This window comes from Ochlerotatus camptorhynchus, unplaced genomic scaffold (assembly GCF_037179485.1).
Source record: "Ochlerotatus camptorhynchus isolate MF236.1 unplaced genomic scaffold, CSIRO-AGI_Acam_v1.1 ptg000659l, whole genome shotgun sequence".
Taxonomy (NCBI): Eukaryota; Metazoa; Arthropoda; class Insecta; order Diptera; family Culicidae; genus Ochlerotatus; species Ochlerotatus camptorhynchus.
In genome coordinates, this window is record NW_027041138.1 from 313,038 (window position 1) to 333,407 (window position 20,370).

The following is a 20,370-nucleotide window of genomic DNA, read 5'->3' on the forward strand; positions in this document are numbered from 1 at the left end:
TGTCAGTTTAGAGTTGATTTTATTTTTTGACATAGTGGAGCAGATTTGGAGCACCCTTCTACCAGAGTTTTGAAGATAATCAGGTACAGGTATACCTCGATATAACGTTACTGCCACTTTTGACTTCCAACGCCGATTTCTTGCAATCGATCATTCTAACAAGCTAAGTAATAACACCATCGGACAGATAAGATAATCCCCCATCTATTGGTAATATTAATGTGTATGATTCAATTGTTATTAGGGAGATATTGACGATGCAGGTCAAAAGTGACAGTTACCCACTTATCTCGACGTTCTAGAAGAAAAAATCTTATTACTATGTACTACCTATGTACAATACTTTTCGTCGTGCTTCGAATGGTCGGAAATGTCATTGCACATAGCTCGAATGATATGATCCATTATTAGATGCAAGTTGTGTTTCTGGGTGAATTACAGAGCGTGTCAAAGAATACTCTGCACAACCTTCTACCTTCTTAAAGCGTTAATTTTATAAAATTTATTTAAATTTAATAATTAGTAAACAAAAATATCTGTCAATGGAATACACAAAAGTTATGAATAGAATTCCAGGGAAATTCTGACCAAAAATCCAAGGAAATTCTGAAAAGAGTTCCAAATGAATTCTGATATGAAATCCAAGGGAATCTCAATTTGATAATAGTTTCAAAGGATTTCTAATGTGAATTCTAATTAGAAGTATAGCTTCATGTTTATCTAGAGGAAGTTTCCAAGAGACCAAAAAACTTCCGGAATCATTCCAGGGATACTTTTAAAAAAAGGCTCATTGAAATGAATAAAGAATTTCACGCATATTTTCAAGAGGTTGAAATCCGGATTTAAATAGAGTACAAGGAATAGTGATGTGTTTTCCTAGACCATCAACAGGAAAATTCAAAGTTAATTCTAGGGATAATGACTATTATGAAATTATATACCACATTAAGCATCTTTGAAATGTTTTGACAGACTGAAAGCATTGCGTGGGCCGCACAAACTCACATGGTTGGATGAGCCGATATATTAAGTAAGTACAAACAATTCAAACTGAATGTGACACAAGTGCTGCCTGATGAGTAAATTCTGAACTAAACTCTTTACCTTAGAATACGTTTTATCTATTTGAACAACTTTACCCAGGATAGGTCTTGTCAATCTGCACAACTTTGCTGAAGATGGAAATCATCCATATGAGCAGGATCTGTAGTTAGCGTTTTGTAATGTGTATTTAACAAGGCGCAACTTGATAAATTTCATTTTAGCACCACCTAGTGAGTGAATTTTGTGATGAACTATCTAAAATTTTGAAATCTGAGTATCTTTGCAGAAGCAAGCAACATCCTATATAGTTGGGATTTTGTAATATAAACATCTCTAACCTCCCCGATACATCCGCCCTCAAAAAATCTGATAATCAATTAAATTTTCTTTACATAAAATTTGAAATTTCATAGATCCGTTGAACCTTCGCTGAGATATAGAATATTTTGAATATGGGGTTAAATTGATGGCACAGACATCGTTTTTTGTCGTAGGACTACGTCTGTGATTTCTATATGGGGGTACAATTTGCGAAAATCGAAAATGGAACATGTAACAAAATTATGAAACATTTTGAATGTTAATAGCTCGGCTGCCCCTGGACCAATTTCAATTACTTTATCACCAATCTGTTGTGTTCACTAATAAGACACTTGTTATTTAGTTACTCACTGATTATAACTACAATCCACGATGTTTATTGCCGAGGCTATTTATAGGGTTGTAAACAATAACGATAATGTACAATCATCAGATTCTGTTCTTTGTTTACTTATGTACATATCCTCATATCTCTACCACTACATTTACTGTTGACGTTTCCCTATCAGAACCGCCGTCGGCGTTGTTCACTTGCTGACTACACTGAAACAAATGTAACAATACCTTCACCTTTAAGTTGAAAATCATATTTAATTCAAACTCTTTATAATATCTAAATTTTGACCAGACAATAAACTGAAATTCATAATCATTATTCATTTCGAAAGTTTCAAATTCACACATGAAAATTCATTGGAAGTAAACATATTTATCATCGACATTCTTTGTTTTTTTTTTCTAGCCGATCTTCTTAACTTTGGCGAACACGATGAAGCTGAATTCTGAACTGGTCGCTGGATGGATTGCAACACTCTTGGATGCAGCTCGCTGCTTGCTGGCAAGGGTGGTTCTGGACTAACTGTAAACCCCAGAAATTCTTCTTCGCTGTCTTCCAAATCCTCGAAACGTCTCTTCGTTCCGCGTCCTTGGAGTCCGCCCTTCTCCACTGAACCTGGCAACGAGCTTGAATGGCCATGTTCGCAATCATCCTTTCGTAACTGGAGCGTCAAATTACGCCTTCGTCCAGTCTGGCTCGGAATCTTCACCTGCCCCTTTTGGGCCGAGACGAGGATTGACCCCACGGCGATCTTTGTACCTCACAGTAGAATCCGTCCGATGCAACCCGTTGCCACCTGCCTGTAAACAATTCGCTTCCTGTGGCCAGTCCAACCACCGGCTTCTTCCTCTTTGAATTCACTTCTTCCAAACTCAACGAATTAAATTTTTCTCAACAATCCACTATTTTTCGTACTAACGTCTCACTAAACTATCTGCGTCGCTTTACGACCGGCACGAATAAAAAAAAATCAATCTTTTTTTCGCGGATCCGTTTTGATCCTGCGCGCAACACAAATCGTCCAAATTTTGCTCCACTTTACTGACGGAAATGCCAACCACTATGCCGCTGATAAAAACTCGGATAAAAGCACGCAAAAAATCACTACTATCTTCCCGGTTTTCTCCTCGTTGTCAGTTGTCGTTTCACTAATAAGACACTTGTTATTTAGTTACTCACTGATTATAACTACAATCCACGATGTTTATTGCCGAGGCTATTTATAGGGTTGTAAACAATAACGATAATGTACAATCATCAGATTCTGTTCTTTGTTTACTTATGTACATATCCTCATATCTCTACCACTACATTTACTGTTGACGTTTCCCTATCAGAACCGCCGTCAGCGTTGTTCACTTGCTGACTACTTTGAAACAAATGTAACACAATCGATCAGAAATATTTCGACGCATCAAAAGCAATGCTTCCGACTGATGGTTTTCAACAAGAAACTATTTAAAAAGTGGTAATGTCAAGCATTGTCCAATGTACAAATAAAAAGTGATAATTTTATCACTGTTTCTTCATGAAATAAACGTTCTTCTCAAACCCAGTCGTCAAAATCGAGTACCATTTGGTCATTCTGCTTCAACCTGAGCGCTGTTGTCTAGCCTCAACTCATTTCCGCTTCGGTAGGCATGGTGAGCAGGCAGCAGAAGTATCAATAGCAGCAGTACGAAGGTGGTGGCAGGTTAGGTAGTCCACTCTTCTACCTAACAAGCAACAATGACTGGTCGTGGCAAAGGAGGAAAAGGTCTTGGTAAAGAAGGCGCCAAGCGTCATCGCAAGGTTCTTCGTGATAACCGCCATCCGTCGTCTGGTTCGCCGTGGCGGTGTCAAACGTATCTCCGGTCTGATCTACGAGGTGTGCTGAAGGTGTTCCTGGAAAATGAGATCCGTGATGCTGTCACCTACACTGAACACGCCAAGCGTAAGCGGCCATCGATATCGTCTACGCTTTGAAGCGACAGAGAAGCACTCTGTACGGCTTGGGAGGTTAAATCATCACCAACTTTGGCAACAAAACGGCTCTTTTCAGGGCCAAAGAGTTAAGATAATAGACGATCGATCAATTAAAAAAACTAACTGCTCTACACATTTGTTCCGTCCCCTAGCGGTCCTACGTCAAGCTTCCGTTCGTGCTCCTAGGCACAGACCCTTCCACTTTGTTTGGCACAGACGAAGGTTTAATAAAGTCCAGCAAGATGTGACCATGACAATCTTGAATAAATCTAGCATTAATTGGTAGGAAAAATAAACCAAAAGTCATTCTTATTAAATTTGGCGAACCCCTTTGGGATTCCTTCCTTTATGAAGAGCTTTGAGTGTGTTGGTTTATTTCCTTTAAATTCCGTTATTATTGCTTATCTTTTGACATATACGCGTTTTCGTCTACTACTTGCAGACTTTATCAGTGCCAAGTACTCAACACCACTACCTGGCACTGATAAAGTCTGCAAGTAGTAGACAAAATACGCGTATCTGTCAAAAGATAAGCAATAATAACGGAATTTAAAGGAAATAAATCAACACACTCAAAGCTCTTCATAAAAATCATGTTAAGAGCCATACTTAAACACACACGGCATAACCACCCTATCCGCCCACCCATGAGAGTTGTGCAGCAGCTCGCACTAAGTTATGCTTCCAGAGCGGTTTCCCTACGGTCAAACCGGCTCAACATCATCGGTTCCCTGCCAGGCACGATCGATTGCAAACGGATCAGGTAACCACTTCGCGAGGGGTAGGAAATCGAATATTTTCTTTTCCGTAGTCGCATGATACATAGCCGGGCAGCAAATCACCCCTCCCGGACGCTAGCAGAACTGCAATAGATGCATATTTTTATTTTCTGCTCTCAGCTGCTGTCATGCAATGCACTTCTTCACGGCACAACATGAAGCCAACCGCGCCACCAGAAGAAAATTGATTGGCGAACAAAGCTAGAGGGAGACCGTTGGTAGGCGTGCAGGGTTTGAACCAACTTGTTGAACGACCAAGTTGAGCGTTCAAGGTAAAGTATGTAAATGTGCACGTAACATGATTCATTGGCTCCGGGGCTCAAATCGGCTTCACAATCCACCCACTGACTGTGTTGTCTATTGATAACCTGTACCGCTTATGAATGAAGTAATACCAATTCCTGATTTCGGAAGGATACGCAATCAAGCTTTGAGGCTTAATTTCTCCCGTTACAAACCCACCGTAAATCCACACGACGCGCACCTACGGAGGGAGAAAAAATCAACACAACATAAAACCAGCCACCATGGAGTGATACTTTATTTACTTCCGTTTAAATGTGATTATCAATCCAGTTTTGAGCCCAGGTCTCCGTAGGTGCGAGATCTGTGTTGTGTTGTGAGAAAGCGGTCATTGACCTTGAAGTAGACTGTGTCCGCAAAGTGCTTGAATTTCCTTAAACGAGTGAACCCAGCTTGGTCGTGCGTATTTGATTCCGATCGTGGCCAGTTTCTTTGCACCTAATGAGATGATTGAGCCTTTTCTGTAATTAGTAAATTAGAAACCTGCTTCAATTCGGGGTCGCCCAGCGGTTCTGGAAATGGGATGGCTGCAGATGTCGCACAACTTTCGCCATTTGATGAGACACGGGACAGATTGCATTCAGTCACTGCAGACTTGTTATAATTAATTAATCATTATTGGAAATCGATCGTGCCGAACGAAGACGGGGACGAGAAAATGGGGCATTCGCATTCATGGTTGTCAGCTTTCTCACAGCTGATTGTCCAACAGTCGCATGGATGGACGAGATGTACGCATAAAAAGAAGGGAGCGCAAAGCCCATTTCCGTGAACATTCTGAGACGAGGTCAATGCTTGAAGCCTTTCATTAAAGTTGCATGCGGGGACGTGCAGTGAAAAAGGGTCGACGTTTTGCCTGCAGGGACAGAACATTCGAAAGAACCGGTCAAAATTTTCGCTGCACTTTACATGAAAGATGATGGAGATGCAAGCGATCGGGCCTGTCTGCAGCAGCGTCGCTAGGTGGAACCGGTCAAAGAACTAATTGCCCAGTGCAAACGAAACATATGTCGGGGATGCCAACGAAACGTGTGTGAGGTGGGTCGGGTAGTGAACTAGTGACCTTGTTTTGTGGCTTAAGAACAGATGGGTGACTGGCAGAGGAGTGAGCGTTTCCGGTCTGTTCAACTTGCAGTTTGGTGTGAATTGTTTTTTATTGCTTTCGAAATTTCATATGCAAACGAGGAGAGGAGTCCCACGGTGCATTGATCAATGAATAAAGAGTTAAAGAAAAGTTTCAACCCAAAATGGCTTCACAATTATAGCTATCAATTATCGAGAAGCTTAAATAATCTTTACATGATTTAGATTTGATCTCGTATGGTATGGATCATAGCCACTACGCCAGGGCCGCCCCCCAATAGACAGGCAAAAAATCAAATTTGTGTTTATAGGTGAGAAAACCACTTTCTGAAAGTATCAGCTCATTTGGTTGTATAACGAGCAGCGCTTTTGATTCAAAGTTGTGGGTGTGGGTGGTCGCTAGTCATTGACTACTCCAATAAATTATCGATTGCGCTGATGTGTGGTATTCATATCCTGGTTTACATCGGCCAAAACAATGCAATCAAGCTTAAGGAATAAATTTAATAAAAATTTTTCTGGAACATATTCTATGCATAATACTGTCCATAACTTCACACAGAGTGTCTCCTCATTGGGCTGAATCAAATTTCCTGAGTACTCCAGATCTTTAACGGAGACTTATAATAAGAATGCTATTTTTAAATGCGTTAAAAATCAACATCAACGGCAATTCATGTAATCGTTTTTAAGACATTACAATCAGTTCTAAAGAAACAGATTTACAATCAAATCCATTAAGTGTTGAAGTTTAACGTTCACTTGTTTTTAGGCAGTCGAAGATCTCAAAATATTAAATGTCTTAAAGCTTCGTATTTCAGGTACAAGTTCAAGAAATTGAACTTTTTCTAAGTGCCATAACTATAGAATATTTTTTTTTATATATTTCAAGGTTGCATTAAACTTTAGAAAGATTAGAGTTTATCAGTGAAGTCCCATTAACATCACATCAATTTTAGGAACTGCTAAAAAACTGAGGAATGAAAGCAAATGCTAAAAATTTTAGTGAAGATTAATAATCAAGCAGTGGGAACTTAAGGGAAGCTCTCAAAACATTCTGAAAATATGGTGAACTTCATGGAAGCCTTATGAACTTCCAAGTGATTCCATGAGCTTTGCAAAGGCTGCAGGAACTTTTAAGAAATTCTTGAAATTTCACGAATATTCAGAGAATTTAATGTAAGTCAAAAGAATTTCAGAGATGAAGATACAATTTCTAATCTAATCTTAGCTAACACCAACACAGCCAGTTCTTGAAAGTATCCTGGAAAATAATATATATACCTGCATCATTTATCTTGCCTATTTGATTTATGTTTCACATCGAAGATGCGTCAAAACGGCCAGGCCTACTGTGCAGTATTTAAGGGGCAAGATGATTCAAAAAACATCGTTGGAAGCATCAAAGCTAGAAAGGTGATGCTCAATTTTCTTCTGACGGTTGGGGCATGAGCCTTTTATGACTTATGGCTATAGCGCCATTCCTCGCTTTTCAGAGATGAGGAGACAATTTGAGAAAAAACTGCAAACAATTTTAAGTAGTTCCAAGTACCTCAGAAAAAATAGATCTAATCCAGGGCTTGAAGAGGGAACGCATTCTGCCTGTGACTGCATGAACTTGTACATTTTTCGCATTCATCATTCGCAGTGATCGGCATTCACTGAACCTGATGAAAAAACAGTCGCACTGAATGGGATCTAAAAACAGTCAGATTTCCTTTCTACGCTGCATTGTGCTTTGTGCAGTTGCTTTGCAGATGCCGATTTTTAAATTCATTCCTTCTGCTCTGGTCAAGTTGATTGCCAACTGCGGGAGCTGTAAATTCAGACGGATTACCTATCGGCTACCGCACGGAAGCATTTCGCACACACAAATTATTTTCCTTTCCAGTGTGAGATAGCAGCGCTTGGAATATATACGTATGATACGATTCATCTTGATGATATCTTTTTTTTATCTATCGGCAGTCATATTAAGCGGGTTAAGCGTTGGAAAACAGCGATCCGCGACGCGGATTTCGCGTAAATGAAGGACTCCCGCACGATTAGGCAAACAATTAAACTTGTCAAATACCACACAATATGAGTATTTTTGGAACCGGTGTGACATGTAGATGCAGATTCTAATCTTTGGTGAATTTCAGAGATCTTAAGGTCAGATCCCGTAACTGCAGAAAAGTCCAGACATTTGTAGGAGTTTAAAAAATATATAAGCATTAGATAAATTCAGGATAGTTCCATGTTCTTCAGGGAAAAAAATAGGAGAACCCTTAAACTCAATTATCTCGAATATGGTAAAGATGATCGAAAAATCCAACTAACAATCTTTTTTAATTGTGCCAAAGAATATTCTGGGAAATGGTCCTGGGACTTTCCAATTAAAAAAAATCTTTGCCTCCATTTCTGACACCATATTTTAGTAACTGTATGCCTTTCTCTCAGTTTTTATTTTTTAGAGAAAAAGGAACGAGAAATCCATCTAACAAAAGTTTGGTATTTTTGAAAAATTTGACTTCAAGATTGCAAAAAATGCCTTGAAATGTACATGAATTTCAAAATTCGGGAAAATCCTTTAGAGAATCCATTGCCATTCTCTCTGAGTAAAAGAGATCATTGAGGATATACCATAGTCGAGCAAATACTGTGTTGCCAGTGGGAGGTTATGTTTCTATTTCGCAATGTGCATCTTTTTGATGATCTTCAATTATACTGTAAATGCAGTAGCACCCGATTTTTTTCAAGTCTGCGATAAATGTTTAATATACAGTTTATCAAACCATTTTAAAACAAATTACGTTATGAGAAAGTGTACATAAATCTTTTGAAGTCTCATATGGTCACTCCGCACAGTGTGCCAAAAACACAGTTGGGCACACTCATTGGCTCTGTTTGGCACCCATGGTTACAAATTGTCATATAATATGAAGTTACCTAAGAGGAAGGGGAGACAATATGGGTGCGAAAACGAACCACTTTTCTGTCAAACACGAACCAGCTCGTGAATGGCCGATTTGAAGTGCGTAAGATAGAGATAGATATAGATATACATAAAGATAGAGATAGAGATAAAGATAAGGGGTGCACCCTGGAAACGATGGACCACCAGTGCTGCGGTACTGATCCAGTAGGCTAATCGAACAACAAACGAGGGGACACGTCGGACGGCGCCTTGCGATCGATGTCAGTAAGATCGCAAGTATGTTTACTGACACACTGGCAGTATGTAGGAAACAGAGCGGAAACTTCTCATGAACCACGCTACGGGCTGGCGGCCAAGGTATTTCATCCTCTTAGTACAGTCGGGTGGAACCGACCAAACCGACGTTTGAGCTAATGCCTTGTCCGTCTTCGTCCCATAAAACCCTGGCAGACCTTAGAATACGTTTCTTCCGTGCCACCCACTTGGGAGACTGCGGTGGGAATAGGTTCGGTTGAGTTATTCCCGTCTTACGCGATCCGGCTCTGAACATAACGCCCCATGAAGGCCTATGTCAACCCTTGTCATGGACCTCACTGCTCGCATAGGCACCCATGGGGATCAATCAGCGACTATTCCATTTGCACGGTAGGATAGCGGTCTAAGGAGGACCCAATAGTCGGGATGATGGATCATCATCAAAATAGCTCAAAACCCCAAACCCCCAGAGAACAAGTCGTCGAGGAGGCGACCGCGAATTCATTCGCGAAGGGTGATCACCCCAACACAGAATAGCTTTGGGCCCCTCCCTAGGTTGCTTGCAATCGCGGGACAGCTCGACGCCATCATTGAGTTGAGTACGCGGAACAACATCGCGAAGGACCAAAGCAGGCCTTGCGACAGCTCCGCGCAACCGTGAACGAGGCTCAGGACGACCACGAGCGGCTTAGGAAGCGACTAGAGGTCGTTGAGAGGGCGGAACAGAAGGAGCCGAAGTCTACCCAGACGGACGCCTTCAACTTCGTGGGCAACAACACGATGGCCAGCGAGGCCCTCCACTTTGCCGTTACGCAGGGACAGAAGCGCGATCGGCCCTCACCCTCGCCAGCAAAGGGCGCGAAACGCCCTAAGAGACGGAAAGTCTCTGCCCAGGTGGAGTGCGTGGCGGTGGCCCATCAGTCCACTGCAACAGTGGACGATCCGCAGAAGAAGTCTGAAATAGTGAATGGAAAATCAGTTGAGAAAAATAGTGGCTCCAAACAGGGTGGTAAGCAGGGCGGTAAGAAGGGCGCTTCTCCGAAACCCCCGAAGCCCCCGAAATCCCCGGACAAAACTGCCCCCAAAAGCAGCTCTGCCCGGAACAGGAACAAGATGAAGGGCTCTCATCTTTAAGACGGAAGCGTCGAAATACGCGGAAGTCTTGAAGAAGATGAGAACGGACAAGCGTCTTGCTGAGATGGGCAGCAACGTGCAGAGCATCAGGCGCACTCGTACTGGCGAGATGCTCCTGGTGCTCAAGCGTGGCGCTAAAGACCAGGGACCAACCTACCAGAAACTGGCAATGGAGGTCGTTGGTAATGGGGTGCAGGTGAAGTCGCTAGGCTCGACGATCACCATGCAGGTCAAGGACCTGGACGAAGTGACGGAGGCGACCGAGATAGTCACGGCGCTCAGGGAACAGTGTCAAGTCATGGTATCGCAAACAGCGATCACCTTGAGGAAGGGACTGTTTTCCAATTTGATTTCCGTCAGTAAAATTTGCAGCAATGGTTATTTCGTCACTATTTCCAAGAATGCATATGAGGTGCGGTCGGCTTCCAACGTTGTTGTGGCCATTGGAAAAGAAAGTGGTGGCCTCTATAAGCTGTGTTTGGTGGATGAGCAACTTTGGTGCGTGGTCAAGGAAGACAAAAACATTGTTGTGTGGCATTTGAATGTGCACAGCCTGTAGAAGCTACGATCCATAGCCGATGGGATCAACTTCGTTGATGCAGAAGTATCATCTTGTGTTGCTTGTCTGCAGGGAAAGCATTTCCCTCACCCTTTCAAGAAGAACGCAACACGTAAAGGAGAAGTGCTCGAGTTAATCCACAGTGATATGTGCGGTCCAAAGGAAAATATGTCGATCGAAGGAAGCAAGTGACGATGCTAGTCGAAAGATTTTCGTGTATTTCCTGAAGTCAAAGAAGGATGTGCTGCAGTGTTTCAAAGACTTCAAAGCGTTGGTGGAAAACCAGACCGGCATGGAATATGTTGGCGCTGAAATGGAGAAGTTTCTTCGCTATTCATCTTGTAGTTACAGTCCCATACAACTGCGGTGTTCCTGATTAATCGTTCACCAACAAAAGGTTTGCAAGTAACACGATACAGCGAAGGAGCGATACAGCGGTGTGCGGCCAAATCTTTCCGAACTGCGAGTGTTTGGAACGAAGGTGATGTGCCATGTACCAAAGGCGAAGCGATTGAAGTGGGACCCAAAATCCGAGCCTGGCATCTTTGTTGGATACTCAGATCATTCGAAGGGAGGGGGGGGGGCTTCGAGTCATGATGTCATCTTCCTAAGCGAAACGAGTGAGGATAATGTTGAACAGAAGTCGAATGTGAATGAAGAGTCCATGGTATTATTGAATGACGAAATTGTTGAACCAGTTGTCTTCACCAATGATCAAAAAGAAACTTGTCGCTGGGTGAGCGTACTGTCCTTGGAGATGAAGTTGATGATGACACCGATTATGAAAATTCGGATGGACTTACCCGCGCTTCCCTCGCAACAAGAAGAGCAACGAAATGCGCAGCGAGCGGGAGCGCCGAACCCCAGGCAAGTATCTAAACTTCGATATGGCATACAGTGTACTTCCTGAAACGTTTGTTGAATCTCAGGTGATTGATGATCATCAACGAGCAATCGAGCCGCTATCAGTGAGGCTGTGGAAGCTGAGATACAGGCATTCAAGACCAACAAGACTTTGAAGTGCAAGTGAACCTTCAAGCGGAAGCACAACCCTTACAGATTTGTGGAAAGACATAAAGCGAGACTCGTAATCGAAGGTTTTTCGCAAGTCAGGGGAGTCGATTTCAACGAAACGTATTCACCGGTAGTAAGATACGCAAGTATTCGGTTCCTGTTAGCATTGGCGGCAAAACAGGACATGCATATACCTACATCAGATGGATGCGGTAACAGCGTTCCTCCAAAGGAAAGGTAGTGGGCAGTAAGGCCCCGAGGCAGGTTTGCGGAGCTCAAGTGGATGGGTCTAAAGCGATCCAGCTTCGATCCATGCGTATATTACAAGATGGAAGTTGGTAGAATGCTAATAGTCGCCGTCTATGTGGACGACTTCCTGCTTTTCTCAACGGATCAAAGTTTAATTGATGCCACGAAGAAGCAACTAATGTCGACCTACCACATGAAGGCCTTGGTAAAGCTAAGCAGGTGCTCGGGATGCGAATCACCAGAGGTAATAACACTGTAAAAATTGATCAGCAGAGGAATGTGGAGGAACTACTGGAGCGAATAAACATGACTGATTGCAAGACTGTGTCAACACCCAGCGACCCGCATCAACGTTTGACGAAAGCAGTTGGACCAGAAACAGAGCAGCAAAAGCAGCTAATCTGAAATTTTGTAGGAGGATTGCAGTTATGCTTATGCCGTGAATGTGGTGAGCAGTTTCAGCAGCGACCCTAGTGAAGTGAACTGGACAGCGGCTAAAAGGATCCTGGGATATCTTAAAGGGACCAAATTAATGAGGTTGACCTTCCGGAAGCAGATTGAACCGGCATTGGAGAGATTCAGCGATGCAGATTGGGGCAACAACCCTGAGAATCCTCGTTCGATCACGGAATACACATTTCAGTACGGTGGAGGATCAGTGACGTGGAGTTGTAGGCGACAACCCACTGTGACGTTATCAACTACTGAGACGGAGTACATGGTTCTGTCAAGCGCAATTGAAGTGCGATTTGTTTGGCATAGAAAGAGATTGGTTATTCGCCTCGAAGTAAACATATTGATCTCAGACACCACTTCGTATGGGAGCAGCAGAAGAAGGCGATCTCGTTACAGCATGTGAAATTCGAACTTCAGAAGGTAGATGTTCTGCAGCTGTAAAGAACTTGGGAGTTCTACAAATGCATGGTTAAGGAGGGGATGTTGTTATATTAAGCCTTGAATTTGTACGGAATAAATATTCATTCTGGACCTTATTACGGGTATCACTTCACGGTGAATACGAATTGAAACGACAACTTTTCACTTACGGTGAAGTGATTCTCATTTGATTTGCTCGGAAATCACTTCACCGTGAACGACAGCATGTCGTTGCACTTCGTATTCACCGTGAAGTGACACCCGTAATAAGGGCCTCTATTTGTACTACTAGTCCTAACCAGACTTGTTTCACTATCGTAGAAACCTTTAAGAGCAAGCCCATTAAATGAATGAAAATTGCATAGGCTTACAAAAAGCAATTATGGGATATTCCTAGAATGCTATAAATGAACCGAAAAAATCATAAGTGTCATGGAATTATGAATATTGAGAAACTTCAGAGAAGCATGGTAAACTTCAGGGATGTCCAGAGAAGTTCAGGGAAAATTAGTGATTTAAAGCAAAGTTCCGTGAGCGTTCATGATGTTTTCAAAACTTTAGGAAAATTATGGATAATAAAAGGCAATTCAATTAAATTCAGTTAAATTGAAGCAACTTATAAAAATACTGAGAACTGTAAGGAAATTCAGAAATCATTCAGACTGTTCTAATGACATCATGACAATCTAGACCATTGGAAAAGTTTTGAATTAGTGACGATAATTTAAGGGCACTTCCATGAACTTCAGCAAAATTTCGAGAACTTCAGAGAAAATCTTTGATTTTTATGATTTTTCTCAGGACAGAAAGGGGTCTTATGAAGGCCAAGTCTCAACTGCACAAGCCACACTCTAGAAGGCAAGTGGAACATGGTGATCTATAAGAAAACTTTGCTGAAAATCACAGACCTATGTTAATTATTTCATTTAGATTCCAAAAAATTGAGGGAACTTAAAACAGTTTCAGAAATTTCAGGAAAGTAAAGACATTTCAAAAAGTCTTCAAAGCTTCAGGGAAGTTCAGAGATCGTAGGTTCGTAGTATTCTGGAGTATACTGCTCTGATTTGGGCTTCTTATTATGTAGCTCATGTTCTCACAATAGAACGGGTTCAGAAAAGGTTCTTAGGTTTTGCACTGAGACAACTTGCAGAAACCGATGCAATCTCATAGGATTGGAGCCACTATTTTGTCAGACCAGTAACGATGCAGCGGCTTTTGTCTTCGATTTCATTGGAGGATCTATCGACTGCCCTGAACAGTCGAGCCGCACAGATTTCGCTAAGCATTCCTCACCGACGGTTTTGGAACTCAGCTCCCATACCACAGAACAAACTACGGCTACAACTACCTTTTATTTATTTATTTATTTATTTATTTATTTGAGAGGGAAAAGCCCACTTCAGAAGGACCAAACTTGCCCCTTCTCAAGTAAGCGGAAAACCTCTTCTTTTCGTATCAACAGATAACATTAAATCCTACAGCTACATATATACTTAAACTTAATCAGGAAACATTTATCTTTACTTAATCAGGATGATAAAACATTATAGAATAAATACTTAAGGCTAGCACGGGAAGCATTAAAGTCAAAAAAGTTATAACATTTATTGAAAATTTTACACATGCTAGTAATTGGTTCGTTTGCACCATAGTTTGTGCGAGAAGTCGGGATCGTAAAGAAAGAGTGGGTTCGCAAATTGACTCGTCTTATATTAATGTTGAGCTGTTGCAAAAGTGGACAACAGTCAATGTCCGAACGCAGGAGATCGGCGATGAAGACAGCCTTAGCGACGTCACGGCGAGCACTGAGAAGTTGTAGGCTCAGCAAGTTACAACGACTTTCATAATTAGGGAGGTTTACAGGGTCTCTCCAGGGTAGCCAACGAAGAGCATAGCGAACAAATCTGCTCTGAATAGACTCAAGTCGATTCGTGGCATTGTTGTAAAACGGCGCCCAAACTACTGAACAGTATTCCAGTGTCGAACGGACTAGTGAACAATAAAGCGTTTTCAAGCACGAAGTGTCTCTGAAATCTTTAGCAAAGCGAAAAATAAAGCCAAGCTGAGAAGATGCTTTACTGGCGACATATGACACATGCTCCTTGAAGGTTAGTTGACAATCTAACATGACTCCTAAGTCTTTGACTGTAGTCTCCCGATTCAGTGTCTGACCATGAAGGCTGTATGTAAAGCAGGTGGGTGATTTTTTTTTTCTGCAGAAAGTGATGATGGAACATTTGGAAGCATTCAATACCATCCTATTCTTGTGACACCAAGTAGCAAAAACGTCCAGCTGTTGTTGAAGGAAAACTGAATCCCTACGATCCTTTATGACAAAATACAGTTTAAAATCATCCGCATAAGATAGCTTCGGACACCTGATTGAATAGTGAATGTCATTCAAATACAGCAGAAATACGAACGGCCCAATATGACTACCTTGGGGTACACCATAAGAAACCGGAAACGACTGAGAAATACGGTCAGATATTTTCACTGACATTTGACGACCGGTGAGGTAAGAACGAAGCCAATTAAGAAGGGGACCATGGAAGCCTAATCGCTCTAATTTGGCAACAGCAATCTTGTGGTTCATTTTATCAAACGCAGCAGAGAGATCTGTGTAGATAGCATCAACTTGTTCGCCTTTTTCAAGCTCGCGAATTATAAAAGATGTGTATTGCACGAGATTTGATACAGTGGATCTCTTCTGCATAAATCCATGTTGTTCGGAGGCAACGTAACTGGAGCAAGGGTGTTTAAAATAATCCAAAACTATCAGCTCAAAAAGTTTTGAAACTGCGCACAGAACCGCAGTTGATTAATGACTATTTATCGCTTTTCTTGAAGACAGGAACAAAAGAATTCTTCCAGCCATCAGGGAAGACTCCAGAATTCAACGAGAGGTTGAATATAAATGCTAGTGGTGCACTCAAGGCTCGTATACAGTTTTTAATCACCACATATGGAATTCCATCCGGGCCAATAGTGGAAGAATTTTTTAAGCGAAGGCCTGCTGTTTGAACGTCATCTCTCGATAAAGGTGGATGAGATTCAACGACTGAACGTATGGGAGCCTCACTTGCTGCATCTGAAACGTGTTCGTCAGAGAGCTCCTCGTTGACGAAAACACTGCAGAAATGTGATCTGAATAGATCCATCCACATTAGACATTTCTCAATCCCCGCTGAACATCGTAGAGGGCAGACCCGATTCCTTTCGTTGATCTTTCACGTGATTCCAGAAGCTTTTAGGATTAGTTTTGAGCTTATTTTGTAGTTGACGCTGGTGTTATAGGTAGAGTTGCTTGTTGAGCTGCTTGTACTGCTTGTTAATGCGTATGTATTTATTTCTCGACACGTCAGTTCGCAGTTTGCAAAACTTTTTCAAGGAAGCCCGTTTAGATGATTTAAGACGTTTCAAACGAGGGTTTGACCATGGAGGGTGAGTTGGTATGATTGGAGTTTTCTTCGGTACGAACTGATCGATTGCATAAACAACAATATTCGTAAAAATAGTCGAGGAAATATTTACGTCATGATCACGCAGTTCTTCATCCCAGTTTACGCTCTCGAAAAAGGCAGTCATTCCATCGAAGTCAGCCTTCCAGTAGTCATATGAAATGCTATCCATAGTGTTACGAAAAGAGTTGCCTGGTTCAATTTTAATGATATCTGCAGAGGTGGATAATGCCTACAACGCTTAACTAGTGCGTCATAAATCGAGCAACTAGAAGTAACCTCACGACTAAGAAACCATAAATCAAGCAATCTATCATTCTCATTGAAAACACTATTTAGTTGCAGGAGATCAGCAGTACTGTAGCTGCCAAGAAGAGCTGCTGCCAAAGGTGCAATGTTTGAGCAGCTGGATTGAGGATGGAGGAACCCGGCGTCATTCCAGGACCATTTGATAGACGATAGATTGAAATCACCAATTACGAGGATGTCGTCATTAGCATTCATCTTGGATATGATCCAAAAGAGAGAGTTTAAGTGTTGATCAATCAACTCGGAATCTCCAAGGCGGTCCGGGGCAGATACAGCACACAGACGAAAACTACTTTTGATTGTAGAGAGATGGACACCCGCAGTTGTTCGACACCAGTACACCTAGGTGGATTGAGCTGTCGAGATTGAAAGACTGATCGAACAGCAAGTAGAACTCCACCACCAGAATTTTTGGGGCTCGTTTCTCGAGAACGGTCAGTACGATAGACAGTAAAGGAAAGACCGGAGAACTCCACGAATAAGCTCCAGCAAAAATTCTCCAGGAATGTTCCATGGAATTCAGAAAATTTGCGGGAAATTTTAAGCAAATCCAGGGAAATTCCCAGATTAGCGTAGAATTTCAGACACGTTAAGAACATTTTAGAGTTAACCAACTTGGGTATTCAAAATAAGTTCCATCACAACAGCAAATTTCAATTTCAATTTGATATCCAGCTTTGCTGGGGTAGTATATGTCAGCCCAAAGGAAAATATTAACGAAATAGTTGATATTTCGCGTATTTTTCTTATTATTTTCGTACGTTAAGGACTTTCAGCACATTCAAAAAATGTAGGATGGGTCTAAAACCTCTCAAAACATTCTATGTAGTTTATGAAGAGCAGCCCCTTATCAGGAAATGCTAAATAAGCGAGACTAACACATATTCAAAATGGGATCCTTTTGAGACTTAATAAGGTTTAAGAGGGTGAAGTTGTGATATATCTAAGTAAGCTGAAGCAGTAGACATTTTACCAAGTTTACTCAACATGTCTCAGCAGTATCTGCAGTTATGAAGGAAAGATATTTGAACTCATCCAATGCACATTTCGCCTCCTGCAATGATATTGTTTTTAAACATTAGACTGAAACCATCAACAATCATAGCGTAGAAGAATCCTTACCGCATTAATATCTACATCCTGATCGTCAAGAAGAGATTCCAACGATTCTTTGATTTCACTGTTCCAATGTTTTTGCAGCGCCAAACAACTGAACCGCGCCAATATCCTCAACAGCATGCACGTCCTATGTCTGCGAACAAATAAAACACTGATAAATGTTTACTCCCAACATACAGTCAAGCCACCTTACCTCAACATTGAATCCCTGTGCCTCAGCATCTGTATCAGGTTGACATTCTCGTGAAAAACAATCTGCTCGATGATCTCCGCGTTCTCCGGCAGTTCACGCAAGGCACAATTCAGTACGGCTAGGATCGCACAGCTCAGCCGTACGTAGTCCTCATTCGTTCGGATGGCATTGATAAAGTTCACAAACAGCTCCTTCACTCCGAGGATTTCAATGGCATCGCAAAACTGTTTCAAAAAGTTCTCCCCCGAGTGAACCAGATAGCAAATCAAATCATACACGGCCGTCAGAGTCTTGACTTCATCGCAATCCAGGGAGGAAAGCTGCCGAATCGAAGTGTTCGATGTGGTCAACGGAATGGGCGACGAATGGCTTTCGCTGTTCGACGTGCTCAGTTTCTTATTGCACAGCAACTTGGAGGCGTACACCAGATTAGGAACTAATTTCAGCTCTGCGTAGACGCTTAATATGTCATGCATTATGGCAGGAGGCGCATCAATTGCAAGGGGTAAACTCAACAGGTGGGCAACGTTTTCAATCACTTTGGCGCTGGCTCGACAGTTTCTGAGTGGGGCAACGATTATGCTGACAAAATTTTGTTGTTTCAGCGAATCCAATTCGCCATCCAGAATTTCTTGCATAGATTTCTGCAGGAACACTAACCACTCTTCGTTCTCAATCGGAGGATTTTGGGACTCATCGCAAGAATCCCAACCGGGCAATAGAGTGGGGGTGATTTTTTCCGGTTTCTTTTCCGTTTCAAGTGGTTCATCCGTGGACTTTTTGGTGATGCCTTGAGCATTCTTATCCAGCTCTAACCGGATGGAGAAATTGTCAATGTTCTGACTGAGCTTCCGTCGTTCAAGCTCCTGCGATTTGAATTTCAGCGATTGATTCTGCAGGTCAATATTATTCAGTCTGTTTGCTAACTCATCTGTGGAAATAATTGTCTGTCCTTTTTTGTCCAGCAGAGGAAAGTTATCGTTGAAATTGTTCATCACGAGATTTGGATTGTCTTGAACGATTTCGGCATTTTCACCCAAAGGGTGGTGATATTCGACGGTGAAATCTTCTGGGTTGATTGGTCTAAGTCCATCATTCTCTTTTGTTTGAAGCTTATAACTTTCGAGCAAACTGTTCCTGAGTATGGATGTCGTTGCTGCCTCCTCTGCATCCGTTTCCACATATTCAATGTCACTTTGCAATATTACGTTCATACTATCTCTCGATGATGCCAGATCGTCTTCATTGGATCCTTTCGTGGCTTTTGGCGTGCGTTTCGACCCATACTGTAGGTATTCGTAGTTTTCTCCGTACATAATTCGATTTGTCTGCTTCCGCTTTTCATTGTTCTGTGAAGCAGTCAGGGGGTTCGTGAAAGGTGATTCTGGGATGTCTTCCTTTAATATTACAATGTGCCCCTTTACGAATGGATGGTTGATGATCTTTGTCCACGACATCCGATGGCTAGTATCTCGCTCCAGCAGTCCTTGCACGAACGAAATGCAATTGGAAGTCAGAAAACTTGGCCATTTAATGTACTGGTTGCGAATAAGTTTTACCAAATGGATCATGGATGTGGAACTGAAGGGTGGCTCTCCGGCGAGCATTTCATAAATGATACAACCCAATGACCACAAATCTGCATGATGATCGTAAGGTTTTGCTTCCAACAGCTCTGGAGCCATGTAAAGAGGCGTTCCTTTGATTGATGTCAGGACATGAGTTCCCATTGTCATGTTTCGAGCGAATCCAAAGTCACACAATTTTGCCGTCATGTTTCTGTCCATTAGAATATTCTGTGGTTTCAAATCCCTATGCAGAATACGATGTGAGTGAAGATAATAGAGAGCCGATACCAGATCGTACGTGATCCTCTGTGTTTTCGGCTCGCCCAGAGATCCATCGCGGAGCAGGCTGTGTAGGTCGGTTTTGGCAAACTCAGTGACGGCGATTATTTCATTTTCCGTTTCGAATGAGTCCAACATTCGAATAATGTTCGGGTGTTGTAAATTTCGTTGAATTTCACATTCTCCGCGTAGACCTTTCAGCTCCCGACCCGATCTTCCTCTCTGCAACGGAATTATTTGTTTATGTTTATCGTCGCCATTGTCCGTATGAAAGTCTTACCTTGCTGATTATTTTCAAGGCTACAGTTGTTTTGGTTTGCTTATCAATAGCTTTGTATACTTTTCCAAAGGAACCTTCACCCACTAGATTACTGATGGCATATTTATCCATCCTTAAACTTTCGTCACTCTGAATTTAAACACTTTAATCACTGTTTTGTTGCATTGAAATTTTATTATTCAACAAGTAAAATGGAGCTACATCTGTTAAGTAAAAGAAAATAAAAACATCACCACTCAGCCGCTCGCCGATGGTGACACTAGTCAACTACTGTCAGAAAACGCTATTTTTTGCGTTTCCTCAGGCACTCACTTTCATACAA

General features: G+C 41.9%; 1 protein-coding gene across 1 annotated transcript; it reads right to left on the reverse strand.

The window, feature by feature from the left end:
* Positions 1–17,566: 17,566 nt before the first annotated feature.
* On the reverse strand, positions 17,567–20,270 carry fu (STKc_STK36 domain-containing protein fused). Its single transcript, XM_065237911.1, has 4 exons — positions 20,049–20,270; positions 17,922–19,990; positions 17,732–17,861; positions 17,567–17,663 (listed from the first exon to the last, which is right to left on the reverse strand). The coding sequence occupies exons 1-4, from the start codon at positions 20,157–20,159 to the stop codon at positions 17,592–17,594; spliced, it is 2,382 nt and encodes a 793-aa protein (XP_065093983.1). The 5' UTR covers positions 20,160–20,270; the 3' UTR covers positions 17,567–17,591.
* Positions 20,271–20,370: the final 100 nt, after the last annotated feature.

What these genes read in the sequence shown, in the direction of transcription:
- fu (XM_065237911.1), bottom strand. Translation starts at nt 20,159, where the DNA reads ATGGATAAATATGCCATCAGTAATCTAGTGGGTGAAGGTTCCTTTGGA. An exon ending in CCTTGAAAATAATCAGCAAG is followed by an intron (nt 19,991 to 20,048) that starts GTAAGACTTTCA and finishes ATTCCGTTGCAG; the next exon opens with AGAGGAAGATCGGGTCGGGA. An exon ending in AGGATGTAGATATTAATGCG is followed by an intron (nt 17,664 to 17,731) that starts GTAAGGATTCTT and finishes ATATCATTGCAG; the next exon opens with GAGGCGAAATGTGCATTGGA.